The sequence below is a fragment of the Apus apus genome, chromosome 4 (assembly GCF_020740795.1).
Source record: "Apus apus isolate bApuApu2 chromosome 4, bApuApu2.pri.cur, whole genome shotgun sequence".
Classification (NCBI taxonomy): domain Eukaryota; kingdom Metazoa; phylum Chordata; class Aves; order Apodiformes; family Apodidae; genus Apus; species Apus apus.
Window position 1 is genome coordinate 8,161,211 of NC_067285.1, and position 16,393 is coordinate 8,177,603.

Here is a 16,393-nt window from a genome sequence, read left to right on the forward strand (position 1 = left end):
GCCCACAGTTTGGACACCTCTTTCAGAGGAACAAAATCATGATACTGAAGGAAATCTAACAGCTTGTAATGACTACCTACATCAAAATGTCTTAAAAATTAAACAGATTTATGGGGTCATACTACAAAATACAATATATATACATATATTCAAATAAAATCTAAAAATAACTTTCTTTATTTTTAAGGCATTCTTTTGTCTAAAAACCTCATGTTAAAATGATGTGTACCAATGAAAATATGTACTCTTACAGAGTAAGGCTGAAAAAAGTAGTAAAATTTATAATTTTACTGATCTTATAAATTGATTTTAGCCATTATTTCACTATACATAATTCACTAAAGGTGATGGAATGCTTATTTGGTTGATAGCTAATGTATCCCTGAAGAATAAAAGCAATATTAATACATCATTTTGCCATAAAGGTGTTATAGACAGAAAAAGAACATTTTGTCAACTTCAGGAAATAAGAGAACTATTAAGAATTATTTAAAGCATCATAAAGCACCAGCAAAATGTGCAATTGTCAATAGGGGAAGACATTAATCTTTTAATCCCCTTGAACACAGTTTCTACAGATTGTGCTTGAATTTACCAGATGTGCAGATTTTTGCATCAGCTACTGCATGTTGCTCCTTCCCGTAACAGGGAGAGTAGTTTTAAATCACCATCTTGTTCTTAGAACATCCAGACCAAGCAACTGCAAAATGATGATTCTGAATGCAAAATTCTTCTTAAAATATTAATCTGATATTGAGACATTAACTCAAGCCAATCAACTCACCTGTATTATCAAATAAACATTTAACCTTTACAGAAGGTAATTACATGTTACAGTTAATTTCATGTTACATAAAAAAGTTAAATTTGCATTACATAAAATGTAATTTTTATTATTACTCTTTCCTCCCAGCAGAACGACTTACCTGTACACTGTCCTCCATTTGTGGGATCCCCATAATATCCCGGCATGCACGTTTCACATTGTTTTCCTGTCGTTAAGTTTTTACATTGATCACAGACATTACTGTTGATGCAGGTGCTGTGGCCATTGCACTGGCAAGCTAGAACATAACATTTTAAAAGCCATTACTAAATCGTCTTGGGAACAAAATCATCCCTGTGTGATTTCAAAATTGCACCAGAATGTAATTCTGACAAGCTTAATACTGATTAATGACCAGCATATATATTTGTACTTTGACACAGGACCTCTTTAGCATTGTGACAAGCATTCACAAAAGACTACAGAAGCTGACTATGTAGTGGCATGTCAGATTAAGGTATGTAAGCAAGAATTTTTGCCATTAGGAGTGACCTAATCCAGTCCTCATAGCTTTAAAATGGTTCCCAGTCACTGAAGAAACCTGTTAAGAGGCAGTAAATCACCGACTGAGACCAAATGAAAACTCCTGTACCTCCATGCAACCCCCTGTGATCTATGTACTGTGATGGAGAACATGAGCAACTTGCACTCAAATTTTTATCTACTGAGAGAAAACTTATCAAAAAATAAAACAAAGATAGTCTTATTGTCAACAGTTCTGGTTCACCCATTAGCTTTGGCACACAAAAGGCTTTTAAGGAAACCAAGACCACATAAAACATTTCCAGTCCCTCCTCACTGCGATTGACTTCAATAAAAGTAAAAAAGCTGGACTCCTATTGACATAAAATTTATTTTTATTGGCACAAAATTCTTTTTAGTCAAATAACAGCACTAGAAACCACTGATCCTGCACCACACCTCCTCTCCAGAGCTCCACGTTTTGGAGAAACTCAGAAAGGACTGATCACTATTGCAGCAGAATCAAAATGTGAATTCTGCCAGAATCATTGATCCTGCTGCCAGGACTCATCTGAACAACCAAGTTTTGAAGGATGACCTCTCTACAGAGAGAGTGGGACCTCTCTATCGAGTGGAACATCAGAGCTGAGAGTGCTCAGCAGATTAGCAATCTGTCAATTGCAGGAGTTTGTCAAATGTCAGACTACGGCAAACTGGTTGATCCCTTATTGGTGAACGGTGAGCAAGACTCAGCAGAGGACAGCTATCTCAGCAATATCATCTGTTTCTTTTCACTTCTTTTTCTTTGGATTCTTAATCTAAATGTCACAGTGACTGGAGTCTTGGCAATAAAAAAATAAAAAAAAATTAAAAAAAAGAGAGAGAGATTCTCACTGCATGACTTAAAAGTTTTTGGAGCTGTTTTAGAATTTAGTAACTTAATACATTTACAGTCATCGCCAGGCTTGGCTCACAAACCATTAAGCTTCCCAAGTTTACACTCTCTTCCTTCCTTTCTATAGCTATGCCTACAAAATCTTGTAAACAAGCATCAAACATTTCTGTACTACTAGACAAAAACTTTTCTCACTTTCTCGAACAAAACTCCTTAGAATTTACAAGTTTTCCTCTTCCTAAGCATACTTGATCTTCAGACAGCTTTGTGGTGTCCTCCTCCAGGCAGTTTGCCATTCTGCAGTTTATTGCCTCTCTAAGAAAAGGCTACACCAAAACACCATGAATTGCATCTCCATTTTGGGCTTTGTTTGTATGTCTTGTACATTAAATGACTTGAAGCAAATGTTAAAAGAGAAAATGTGACCCAATAAACCAAAAGTACAAACAGATAGCACATTAAACAGGTGTTCTATTAAAGTAAGATTGCCTGATTAAGACTATCATAACGTACAAAAAAGGTTTCATTCTGATATTCTTTAACTTGTAGGTTATTGACTTATACATTTTCTATTATTTCTAATGCTTAGTTTTGTATTTCTTAATTTTGGTGTAATTTACAGGATAAATGAAAGCAACCTTAATATAATTTTTTTACTTTCCAGGGGCATGCAGGCAGTTCGTGCTCCTGGCCATCAGCAGCTGCCTACAGATAATTTCTCCCCAGCTGCCCTCTTCTTTGATGGATACAGAAGGCAGAAAAAAGAAAAAGCTGAAGCAAATCCATATAGTTGGATTTGAAAATGTAGCAGAATATGTTGGGTGAAAACTTGTTTACAAATACATTGGCAGTTTTGGTTAAACTACTTGCATTAAATTTCACACGTCAACCTGAATGGCAGTGAACACCTTTGTGAGGTGAGAGAGACTAACAAGCTGTGTATTTAGGAAATATTTTAGGAAAGAAATTCTCTCATGCAAAGGTTCTTTGTATTATTTATATGAATTTGCCATGCTTAAACAGAGAAACACCTCTTATTTCGTCCAAGAAAGAAAGGAAGCAGACCTTACCTGGACACTGGATAAAAGACCACTCATAATTTTTCTCTTTTGGACAAAGAGTAGCATCAAGCACCATTTCATTAGAGTGCATGGCAACAGGCTTCATTGGGCCTCTTGATGATCCTTCCAAACATTGTCCTTTTCCAGTGTTACTGGGATCATTACACCATCCACACCCAGGCTGTTCCAAACACTGTCCACAGGTCCTCAGTCCAGAGCAGTTTTGAGCTTTAGTACATGTAATACAACATTAATGCAAGGAGGCTTTTTGACTTAGTTTGGGTTTGCTTTGTTTGGTTTTAAATAAGATGCTGGGATTTTAAAACAGCCGAGGAAGAAACAATTTAGGGTTTCTATTTCCTTGTGCAAATTTTAAAAATTCAGTAACTAATGATTAGAGTAAGAATATGCCTGTTTCCTTTAAAAGTTGTACTTCTTCAGGGATCACAAAATACACAGCAGGTGTTTGTCACACCACAATGCAACAGCAAAGATTTCAAATAAACAAAGATACTTACGCAGAACAATAACTTAAGAATAAATAAATGCAAATAACAATTATGATAACCTAAACATTGTGATAATTAAATTTAAACCAAAAACTTATTCGAGTATGAAGTACCCCAAGATCACCTGTGTATTCACCCATAACTATTACTCACTTTCTTAACAGAATTTTTGAATAAAATTTAGAAAAGATACAAATCATAAGTAAACCTATTTAATTGAACTATATCTTAAGAGTCTTATCTGTTAGAGCAACAGATAAGAGTAGGTTCCATTTTTTAATTTACATACTAAAATGAAATCTCCTTATATTTCGTTTATACTTTAATCTTTATTTAAATAATTTAATTTCTCATAGAAATGGTTCAAGTTTCCTAGATATGGAAAAAGCAGGAAGAAAAAAAAGTCCAAACAATTCTCAGGTTGCTACTTCTAAAGCTGGGTCAAAATAGCTCTGAAGTATCAGTCGCACTACCTTCACGGAACAGAAAACAGAACCACAAGTGAAAATCCTCTGATATTCTCTGTAGTGGCATTCACCGCAAGACTGAAGAGAGCCACGTGAGAAGTTATTGTTTAGAGAAGAAGGAGATATTCAGACAGCTTTTTTTGGTATGTCTTTGAAATTCTAGAGGTGGTCCAACACTGTTTGTCAGTCAGTTATTCAATCAAAAGTCATAATGAATGGAAGATGCAGGGAAGAGTGGAATACAACTTTTTGTCAAGCAGGCATTAGAATGATAAAATATCACCAATAAAACAGTGTTCTTCATTTTCATTTCAAGTTGTGAAAATAAATGTGAAGTTTTCAGTTGGGTTTGGATTGGGTTTATTTATATAAATCACACATGCCTGTGATAAATTTGGTTTTGTTTTTTTCATTGAGAGCAAAACATTCAAAAACTCAGACATCTATCACTCAGAACAGTCTTTTTTTAAAAAAAAAATGGGTGTTTTTTTTTTCTAAAGGTATAGTTACATTCTGTTCTTCAGCTAATTAGTAGCACTACCTTTGCTAAGGGGATGCACTTAATGCTTCATTACCCCAGCAGTAATAAAATTGTATTTACCTAATAAAATTTTTTATTCATTTAAACAGAAACAATGGAAATAATGTTTGAATCATGTTTCATTTGAACATTCATTTTCTTGTTTAAATAGAAAATATCTAATGCTTTAAACTCTGAAAAGGAACCAAAAACACATCAACGACCTCTTTACGGACTCAGATTCTCAGATTCACAGTTTTTCTTGAATTTGTATGAAAATGTATTTTCCATGCAACAAAACTGGCAGTAAGCAGTTGACTTCATGCCATGACCATTTGTTCAGATACTCACGGGAGCACGTGGCAGTTTGCCATTCTAGACACTGTCCATACGGGAAGGAGATGATGTAGGCATTGGAGTCAACGCAGCGTTTAGTGCTGCTGCACCACATGCATTCCATACCATTACTTGTGCAGTTGGAACATGTTGTTCGCAGGGAACATGGCTTTTTGCAGGGTCTGGCATTCTGGTTGGGACTAACTGGAAAGGAACCACAAATATTCATAATTCTGAAGAAAAAAAAAGGGCTGTCTCCTTTTTCTTTACTGGTGTATTCCATTAGAAAAATCCTTGTTAAAGAAAAGTGGTTGCTATCTTAATTGGCTATAAATACTTTAGTCCAAGCTTGCAGTGCAGTATATAAATACAGTAATATTTTATTAAAATTGAGTAACACTCAGCATGAGTCATGCCAGAGCTCTAAAACAGTCCATTTTAAAAATTTCACTGCAATTTTCTCTATATACTGAAATAGTAAATTTAATTTTCATTGCCTCATAATGTCAGATTAGTTACTCACATACATATAAAAAAGTCTCAGGTTTCTATAGCAAGGACAGTAGAGTTCTGGGTCTATTGTTCTCATTAGTTTAACAACGTATAAGCAACAAATACCACACTTCTCACTGTTTCCTAAAATTTTGACTTATAGTGTATATACGAAAGTTACTAGAATCCAAAGGAAAGGGCAGGGAACTGCTTGAAAGAGTCCAGCGCAGAGCCACGAAGATGATTAAGAGAGTGGAACATCTCCCTTATGAGGAAAGGCTGAGGGAGCTGGGTCTCTTGAGCTTGGAGAAGTGGAGACTGAGGGGAGACCTCACCAATGTTTACAAATATGTTAAGGGTGAGTGTCAGGAGGATGGGGCCAGGCTTTTTTCAGTGATGTCCAGTGATAGGACAAGGGGTGATGGGTGCAGACTGGAGCATAAGAGGTTCCACATAAACCTCAGAAAAAACTTTACTGTGAGAGTGAGAGAGCACTGGGAAAGGCTCCCCAGAGAGGTTGTGGAGTCTCCTTCGCTGGAGACATTCAAAACTCGCCTCGACACGTTCCTGTGTGATGTGCTCTAGGTGATCCAGCTCTGTGAGGGGGTCAGACTCACTGATCTTTCAAGGTCCCTTCCAACCCTTAAGATTCTGTGATTTTGTAATGTCATTTGTGTTCCACCTAGTGCATCCTTCACATTTTCAGATGTCTCTTCCACTGTGACTATGTCTTCTATTATTCTGAGAAACATCTAGTGAATAATTAACTGTTAACTCAGAATCAAGATCACTGTGAAAGATGAAATTTTTAGGAAACATAGATGGCAGTAGCAATAAGTGTTCCATATATACTTTGCAATTGCGTTACTATATCAAGCAGCTTATAAAAAAACTAAAGGTTCTGTACGATTTGATTATGCAAGTTAAAAACTCAAATTTACAGCAAAACCATCAGATTGACAGGCAAGGCTTCCAACACACCAGCAATGCAGCTGTTTTCCCCTTTTGCACAGACAATACACAAAACAAATCTGAAGGGGAAATCTGAAGAACTTCACATCTTCAACCTCACAGATATCAAGAAAATCATAGGACAAGTGGAGCATGAAAATCCTAGTTAAACTGTCAAGTGACAATTCACCATAGTAATCTTTACACACAAACAAACCTAACAGATGAAAAACAAAATTTTGGGTTTCTCAGTCTTTTAGACCATAAAAATGTTCATTAATGTTCAGTGAGATTCAGAAAGAAGACATCAGCATTCCTCAACACCTCTACAGACACCTTCATGCTCCAGTGTTATCCACTGACTACTACTGATTTAAAGGCAACATAGGACTTCCGGTGAAATGCAAACTAAGCCATGTAAATTAATTCACAAATAAATATTTACTGCTTTAGGATTAGTATTTGTTTTCTAGATTAAAGCTCCCTGTTTTTCAAAAATAACAAGTAATTTTTTTTTAATTATTTAATCCAAATTGTCTAAAAACCCCTCTTGGCCAAATGAAAGACAAACAGCTCGCTAATTAGACAGTGACATTACCAGTGTAATAAGAGATTGCTTACCAACAGGTTTTTCACACACAAGACCATCAGCCATTGCAGTGCATGGATTTGCTTTCAGACCTGCCACCTCTGCTCTCTCCAGGTATGCACAGAAGCCAGAGTCATTCGGCTCTCCAGGAAGCCACTGCAGAGTCGTATTTGTAAAAGGAGACATGTCATCCCATCCCCAGTAGGAGATGTTGATCTTGCGTAAACCCACCCAAGGTGATATTTTCTGTGAATCAGAATGAAAGAAATGTGAGATAATTAGTTAAAATCTTGCTTTGTTTTGGTTGTGGGGTTTTTTTGTAAAACATTTCAAAGAATAGCTCAGCAGCAACAACTTCACATTTTGAGAGAATTTACCATGTTCTTTTCTCACTTTATCATCTCATTAGTCATTGTCCATACAGTTTTTATCTTAATTGCTTGTTCTACCTTGCTGAAACCCTCCCCCTCAGAAGAAAAACAAACAAACAAACCCCCCCCAAAAAAACCCAAAAAAGCCACACACTATATGTTTCTATTCCACTAAAAAAAACACCAACAAAACTGTGTTTGTTCTGTTCAAAGTCAATTCTGGTTGCTATTATTTCATACAGAGTCAGAAACCAGGACAACTGGATCTAATGACATTTCGGAGTGGGGTTTCTTGTTTTTTTTTCCAGTGGCTACTATACGGATTACAACTTGCTAGGACAATGTGGATAATAAAATACATATAAATTAAAAGCAATTCACACAAATCAAAGTTCAGGGAAAAAGCCAACAGGATAAGTATTACAGCTTCTAATATCTGTATTGCTGACACTGATCAGCATCTTTAAGGTAGTTCAGAAGTGAAACTGGCACATCCACAACTCCTGTGCCATTAAATACACATTGAATACACTTATATTATTGATTTTTAAGCTATAAATAGCCCCTACTCCAGAAAACATTAAAAGTATTAATTCTTAAAAAATAAAAGGAACAGAGATACAGAGAGACTACTGGTTGTGACAGGTATGTGATGGTAGGTGAGTACCAGGGAACCAAACAAGGCAGCTATTTGCACCATGCAAAGAGCAGATGTTGCCAGCTGCAAAGCAGAGATGTTGATGTGATTGAGGTTCTCAACTCATTTAATCCACAAGCCAAGGTACATAAAACACTATAATATACTAGAAGAGAACTTGCCAAGCTTCTATATCCTTGTGTCATTTCACAAGTGAAGCAGGACTCACTGTTATCATCACTCAGAGATTTTTCTTCTTTAAGCTCACATCTTTCTTCGGCCACTCAGGTTTAATCCATGGCTGAGAAATCTTTCAGAGCTCTTAAAACTACACTTGATCAGAGTATTCCCATTTTTTCCCTGCCTCATTAGACAGAACTGAAATATGACAGATTAGTAATTTTGCTTCAGAAATACCAGTGGTAGCTACTTTTTAAAAGAATCAGTAAGTAGATAATCAGTATTCCTAACCTCCTTAAAATGTATTCCTTAAGCTCTCCTTTTCCTGTCCTATCAGTTGGGAGCATGATCAAACAAAAATTGCTACAATAACTAGCAGATACATGGATGCAAGAATAGACTTAAATAAACCAGAAAACAACAAAAAAATGTTGCATTCAGTAAGCAGTGATGCACCCTGGGAGACTTAAACAGCAGTGAGAATATCCAGGAAAAAATGTCACTGCCCTCTGTTGCGTCTTGCTTTTGTATTTACTTCATAACTTCATTGCAACCCCAGGTGATCAACTTTGCAGGAGTCTGTGGGAGCTCCCATGTTTTGGATGCTAGAAAGAACACTGTGCAAGCAGTAAAAGGTGGAAGGTGGGCATCTGGAAAGTGGCAGGTAATACATCTATTGTCTTATTTGTTATTTAGTGGCCTAGATTGCGGTATATATATGCGTTCCACATGCACAGAAAACCTTAGATATTTATGCGTGTCTCTAGACATCTCTCTGTAGAATGCTAAGTGTGCATACCAGGCACTTATAAAAATGTCAGGGGCTTAGGCAGGATAAATTGCTGACAAACACACACCTAAAACAACCCTAAATGCTTACTTTGGGGCTGAGGAATTCAAGCCAAGAGAACCTTCAACATATTACTGACTGTTTCGACTGCACTGCCAAATAATTTGGCCTCAGCATCGGTATACATAAAATAGAGATCCTATTCCAGCTATGGTGAAAAGCATGTCAAGCCAATAATGAAAACTGACAGGGTAGCAGTGACATTTGGAGATAGATTCTTCTTTCTGAGTAGGAGAGTGACTCAGCACTGCTCTAATGATGACAAAGTCACAGGGAGGATCATGAAATCCAGAGTAGTCTTAGGACATAAAAGCAGCACCCCTGAAATCAAAGGCTTCTAGCAAAAGCAACACATATTGTGGTCATCATTCTTAGCAGCTGTAATGTCTGGATAACTCATAGTCATCATGTCAGAGATCTCAAATTCCACAGGTACCATCTTTGGCTCTATCCTAGTGTAACACATCAAAATACAGACTTGAACATTGATTAACATGCTCTCAAATACACACCATCACAGCTACTGCCTCACAGGCCCAGTCATGCAGCTCTGGGCATGTTGTTAGGATGCCAAAAACAGATTATCCAAAATGTTTTTTAATATCTGATTAAAATAAGGTAAATAGCTGAGAAGTAGGCCACCAAAATGCTCCAAGGACATGCTTAAAGCACAGATTAAATTCTGTTAATTCCATGCTGTGGTAGACCAGCTGAAGACTGCTGGTGATAGCAGAGACTGCATGTTGATATCACCAAAGCTTATCAGCTAAAAAGCCTGATGCTGCACTGCCTGAAAGCCAACAGGAAAAAACATAGTGAATAGAGAATTCAGGAAGTTCCACCTGTGACACCTGCAGCCACCAGTGTGCTGTGACTATCAAACTAATTTCTCCAACAACAACAACGCATAAATCTAGTCCTTATCTCCCGAGCTGAAAGGTTCAGTCATAATAGCTGGGAGTCTCGAAGTACTTGAAGCAATGGAGGGACTTCAAAGGTGCCAAATGAGAACACCAATCCAGTTTTTTTTTCAGGCTGAAGAAATAATGAGAGTTGAAAACCCTTCACTTGAACTCTATGGTTGTTTCATTTAATGCAAAATGAATGTAGGAAATTGATGCTTTTACTTTGAATATCTTGCCAAAGATGTTTCTGAAGAGGATCAGACAGGAGGGAAACCAGACTGGCTGTTCTCTGTACCCAGAACTCACTGATCTAAGATTCTAGTTTCCAGGCCTCTTGAAAAACATTGTTATCAAACCATGTGGGTGAAAAAATACAGTACAAATCAACTTTTCACTTCAGAAAAACACTTGGTGATATGAAATCAGCCCCAAATTTTTCTTATTTTTTCTTCTCAAGAATATCAGCTTCTTTACTGGAAGGTCAGATGATCTTTGCTCAATATTTAAGTGGGAAGAAAGTTACTCCTCAGAGAGTTCTGAAGAGTTGCTCTTTCTTTCTCAGGTCCTTGATGACTGTATACTTTCAAGATGCCCAAAAAAACATAACTGAGAAATTCAACCTATCCTCAAAGTATTTGCCAATTAGTAAGTCATTCATATTCAGAGTTGAAGATGAATGTGCAACTCAGTCAGAATCCATTCATTTTCTATTTGAGGAAGGAGGAAAAGCTCCCTGATGTTTCTCTTGCATTGATGTCCCCAAAACTGAAGACAGTACTCAGGTGGAGCCTCCAATTTTTGCATATTATGTACTGTATTGTATTATGTATATATTGTATCATATTATGTATACAAGGCATGTTTTTAGCCATTACAGAAATGTATTAAACATTGACCACTAACAACTTAAAAGATGTGCTCTCCTCTTATCTAAACCACCCAATTCTGGTTTTCTTATAAGCAGTAATTACAGAACTATGTTAGCAAGGAAAAATGTGTAACCTTAACTGGGGACCTGATACTTTGTTAAATCCACTGTTTACTCAAAAAATGTAAGTTGGACTAAGTTGCTTTGAGATCTGCACTGAACGATCATTTCTAGTCATGACACATTTTTCAGGAACTACTGCTGCCTCAGCACTAATTTAATGAGCGTTGAATAATTAGCATATGTGTGAAGTGAGCAAGTCTACCTTTACTGAATGTCCAATTACTACTGAGGCTCAAAATTCTCCCGTTTCCTAATTATGCAAATTGCTAAGGAATTATCTCTTTCTCTCAAACTTCTCCCCACCTTTAATTCCTTTCATTTTGGAGCTAAATTGTCCTCGAAGTGCACAATACACTTCTGACTCTTTTTCTAATGTGTGTATCACAATATGTTACTATCAAACATCAACCAATTTTTCAAGTATCGTTTCAACTCCTTGATTTCTATGAAAATGGTTGCCTTAAGAAGTAACATACAATTAAGCTCTGAAAATACAGTGCCCCCTTAGTGCTCATATTTCCACAACATTCAGTTTTGAGAAGGGGCCTTCAGTTACTTTGCCTCTTTTCTGCATCATTAAAACAACAAAAAAAAACACTATTTCCTGAAAATAAGAGCTGTATGAAGGAAAACCATCCATTCTATTTACTATCTTATTGATTGGCTTCTATTCTTTATAGATTCTAACTATGCTAATACCTGCACAGTTCATATTTTGTAAATATTTACCCAGTGAATGACACATTATAAACAGTGGAAACAAGCTTCATAATTTTTAAGTGTCTCGGTATCCATTAGACACAAATGATTAAATGTAAATGCAATTAGTAGTAAGAGTCATGCATTAGGTCACGAGAATCCTTATTTCTCCACCTCTTTTCAAATTTTGCTGTTGTGGCATTGATTAAAAAAAAAATGCAAAATCTGGCAAACTGAAAAGACTAAAACTTCCACAATTTGCACCTACAGAGATTATAAGTAGTATTCCAGTGGGACTTTGGTTTAGACACAGAGTGCTGAAATAATTTATTAGACCTCCAAAACCACAATAGTAAAGTGGGACTGCTAGAAATTGTAATAAAGAGACTAATTCAAGAAAAAAAAAAGTAGATGTCAGCTTCACTACAGCCAAGCATACCATAAAACCACAAAAACAGACAGCCTTCTGAGAATACTTTGAGCTAACAAGGAACAACATTGCTGTGCACAGCTCACTAATTAACTGCAACCTACACTCAAAGTGTGATTTAAAAAGGATGTTTAACTCTTAGAGCAGTGAGTTAAAGGAAAAGTTGCCATTTATATAATGAAAGGTATTGTTTAAAAATGTTCTCATCTTTGTTTATGCTTACTCCATCAAAACTGAATCTCCTCAGAATTTATGGCATGCTAACAAGAATAATTATTTTTAGTTAAATCCCACAGTTGTGAGCAAACTCCCAAGAGAACTAATTGCACTTTTAAATGAGTTTGCAACATTTCAATACTAGCAAGAGCAATTAATTAACCTCATATTGCTGTTTAATCTACTTTTCAGAAGAATTTGATCTTCCCTGTCATAATATTTTACTAGGTCAATAAAACATCACATAAGAAAAAAATATCAAGTGTCACTTTGCTTTAGTACAGGAATGTGCAGCAGTCTATTGATTGAATTTGCTTTGCCATTCTCTTAAAGAACTTTTTTTCCAATGAAAAATACAGATTAGACTTTAAATTATTGGTGATTGTTCTAGAATACAACTTCAAACTCAACAGACTTCATACTACAAAGGTCTTTGTTTCATCCCTTCCTTTAGTACCAAATGTACTTTCTCCTGATCCTTTCAAAGAAGTCAATACATTGATTTATCAAGTTAGCATTGGAATGAAGAGAAATTCTTGACACACAGTGAGTTCTGGTCAGGGTATGGAGACAATGGCAGCCTCAGCTCCCTCTAAAACTTTCCAAATCATCAATGTTTCATATTTTTCTAAACAAGATTAGTAAGTTGTTCTAAACTTCTCCCAGAACAAGGACTTTGTGTATTAGAAACAATCTCCAAGACCTGCACTGTTTCTAAGAAATAAGAATTCTTAAGTCCGTCCAGACTGTAGTATTCACTAACACTATTTTAAGCTTGTAAAACACACAATAGTTACTAAAGTTGTTTTATTTTCTTTTCTTAGTTGAAGAATCTCAAATAAAGCAGAGATAAAAACAGATCCATACTGCTGTTTCCAAATGTTGCTCTGACACCTTCACTATCCCTGAAAGCTTTTGTTTCACGTAGGCAAAAGATTTTAAAGCCTTTGATGTTAAGCACACAAGTCAAACTCCACCACAGATAACACAGATTGAAGTCATATTATTCACCTTACAGTTTCTCTGACTACATTTGTGAACTCCACACCACGACCTGTTACAAAAACAAGCCATCTAAAACATAATCTCAGTCCTTAAATCATTATGATTGCAGTTTGAGAGGAAAAGGCAGACAAAATAACATCAAGAAGTTTCAGAGAGCCTCTGTCACACCTGATAAGACACTTAGGCTGTCTCATGCAGAATAAACCTAACTGGACAGAGATAAAAATGAAAAATTTTTTTTTCTAAATGCCACTGAAACACCAGGATAACTTATGACAGCATTTTATTAGAGATTCTGATAACTGAATGATCATTTAACTCAAGATATCTTTTTAAGTGCATACATTTGTCTGCAATTGCATAAACTGTGAGGTATCTTGAACTTGCATCACCACGTTGGCTAAGGACATCCTTTATTTAAATAAAGATACACTCAGCAGGATGTCACCTTGTAGAAGTTCCAAGCTCTGAAATGTAAGAAAAATCTATCTTCCAAATACTCATATAAGCCACTTCTCATCTACACATCAAGCCAGTCAGTTAATATCAGTCATTAGATTTGAAGGCCTCCTGTGCAGTATTTTAATAGAAATCAGGAGGGGTGGGGGGGAAAGAAGCAGCAAAGTAAATAACTAGATATATGATTGCCATGTGTGATTTTGTTGTTTCGTTTTCAATAATGTTTTCAACTTTATCTCACATCAAAGGGTGGACAGACAGAATGTGTTTCAAGGTTTCAATAAGTGCGGTATCAAGGGAGAACATCTGACATGGAAGAATCACTTCTCTCTCTTCTTTATTAGCAAATGGTAGAAAATGCATGTCTTCTAGTAAAAAAAAATTGCTTTGTACAGGTCCTCCCTGTTCTCAGCTGCTTGCAGTCTAGCTACTCACTATCCAAAACCAATCCTGTGAGCAGTTTTACAGCTACTGATATGAAAGTCAGGAATTTTTTCTCTGTTGCAGTGAAAATTGTTTTGATTTCTGCTCTCACAGGATATTGAAAAGGGCTGGGATTTCCTACACTAGCGTTCCAGCCATTTTCTTTGAGTTGCATCTTAAAAGTAATCAGTAACAGGTAAAGATGGGAAGGAGAAACACTTGGAAACTCCTGTCAGCAGCTTTAAATGTGAGAGTTCCTTAATACCCTACAGATCACTTATCAGTACTTAGCACCACTCTACATTTCTTTGAATGCATAAACTTTCCCCTCTTTGGGCAAATCCCTAAAATAGGTTTCTGAAAGCAAATATAATTCATAGCAGCGTCAATTACCGTTACTCAGTTTACCTGAACTGTATACTTCTGTATTTCATCCAGAACGAATTCCACTTCTTTTGAGGTTGTTAATGAGGCAAGATTCCCACTGAGGTTGTAGCAATACAGCTTGGCGTTGTCATAACTTTCACGACTAGAATTTATGCGGAGGCAGGCATCTCCAATATGACTCCATCCTTCCCCACACAGATGAGCTAGTGTAAAAAACCTACCATTAAAGCTGTTTTGCAAAAACTTTTCAAAAAGCTAACGGAGTCTGAATTTTATCTTCCAGAGATCATCATTCAAAACACATCCCACAACCAATTTGCCATTTCATGTCATGTAAATTCGGAATTTGATCATATTGATAACTGCATTTTTATGAAACTTGTTAACAACTTATAAAATATTTATATTTGCTAAGTTTCAGTGTAACCCTATTTTTATAACACTTTCTTCCCTGTATTCAGACTTGAGCAGAACCAAGTACTAAAGTTTATGTACATAATAGCATTTTAACCAATCACTTTACCTAAATGTTTTCAGGAAACAACTGTCCTACCATAAACAGTTCACATTTTTGTCCTATATTTGTTTTATCAACAATCTATCATTTCATCTGTATTTGCCTAAATACAAATGCAATCAAAATGCTGGAAATTCAGATAACATCCAAAAACATTTCCACTTCAACATATTTCAGCATTACTCAGATTTAGATAGCTATTAAAAGATGAGTAACTCAGAGCAACTGCTATAGTTCACATCTTTACGAAGGTTACACAAATGCAGTTTTAAACTGAACAGAATAAATTGATTAAAGTTACTTAACGAATAATCTCTGTGAAAAATATCAGTGTCCATTATCTTTATCTGGACATAAAGATCAAATGGAAAAGGTTCTGATATCTAACTGCATGTATTGAGCTATTAATATGAATTAAACAATAAATACTCCTTCAGAATATTAAGTCACCTTCTGAGACTATTTTACATTAGCATTTTAATATTCATTGCTTTCATAGTATTATCAACATTAGACAATCAAGAAACTAGATCTCAGGCCCTATCTGAATAGGAAAAATTAAGTATAACTGAAGTATAATTTATAAGATAAAACCCCAGCTAGCAAAATTAACAGTGTCAGTAAATACACAGCAGTACAGGACTCAGTGTGGCAATTCAGCTCTGAACTCAGTGATCCCCACAGGCTAAGAACTTGTCACTGGCTTATGCAAAGGTACATGTCATTATGCCTTCACTAACATTATTATCTCTCGTAACAAGATTAAAGGTAGCACTGATACACCAGTTAATGATGTAATTACATCTGTGTTCACCTGTACAGGCACAGCCAGGAGGGAAGACTCAACATGAGAAAAAAAAAAACAACAGGTCAATCCATTGAATAAATATTTCCTGGAAACAATGGAAGTGGTTTACCCAATTTTGTAATCAGCTATAAAAAGCAGCATCACCACCTCACAGCCCTTACCAGGTAGTGCCTGGCACTCCTGCTGCCTCTGGTCCCACTGGCAGTTCAGGTGTAGTGAGCAGCTTTTGCAGCTCGTCAGTTTATTGCAGATCTGTTCATTCCTCACATGACATTTGGTGTAGTTTTTAACTGACTGTAAAAATACAAGACAAAACAGCATCACAAACATATGTCAAACTATCAACAAATCAGAAATCAAGACTGAAATAACACAGCAGGTGGATACCTCCCAGAAAATCACAGCTA

At 36.1% G+C, this 16,393-nt stretch overlaps 1 protein-coding gene across 8 annotated transcripts in view; it reads right to left on the minus strand.

Annotated features, from left to right (window-relative positions):
• ATRNL1 (attractin like 1) overlaps positions 1-16,393 on the minus strand; it is a 451,738-nt gene that overhangs the window by 348,286 nt on the left and 87,059 nt on the right. For all 8 annotated transcript variants that reach the window (XR_007889398.1, XM_051618375.1, XM_051618376.1 and 5 more), the window contains 6 exons: positions 16,148-16,280; positions 14,683-14,864; positions 7,141-7,354; positions 5,092-5,280; positions 3,254-3,472; positions 927-1,064 (listed from right to left, as the gene is read on the minus strand). Coding sequence is in view for 7 of the 8 variants with exons in the window: in XM_051618375.1 (XP_051474335.1) it covers positions 927-1,064; positions 3,254-3,472; positions 5,092-5,280; positions 7,141-7,354; positions 14,683-14,864; positions 16,148-16,280 (1,075 nt within the window). In the remaining variant the exon portion in view is untranslated. The remainder of the gene's footprint in view (positions 1-926; positions 1,065-3,253; positions 3,473-5,091; positions 5,281-7,140; positions 7,355-14,682; positions 14,865-16,147; positions 16,281-16,393) is intronic.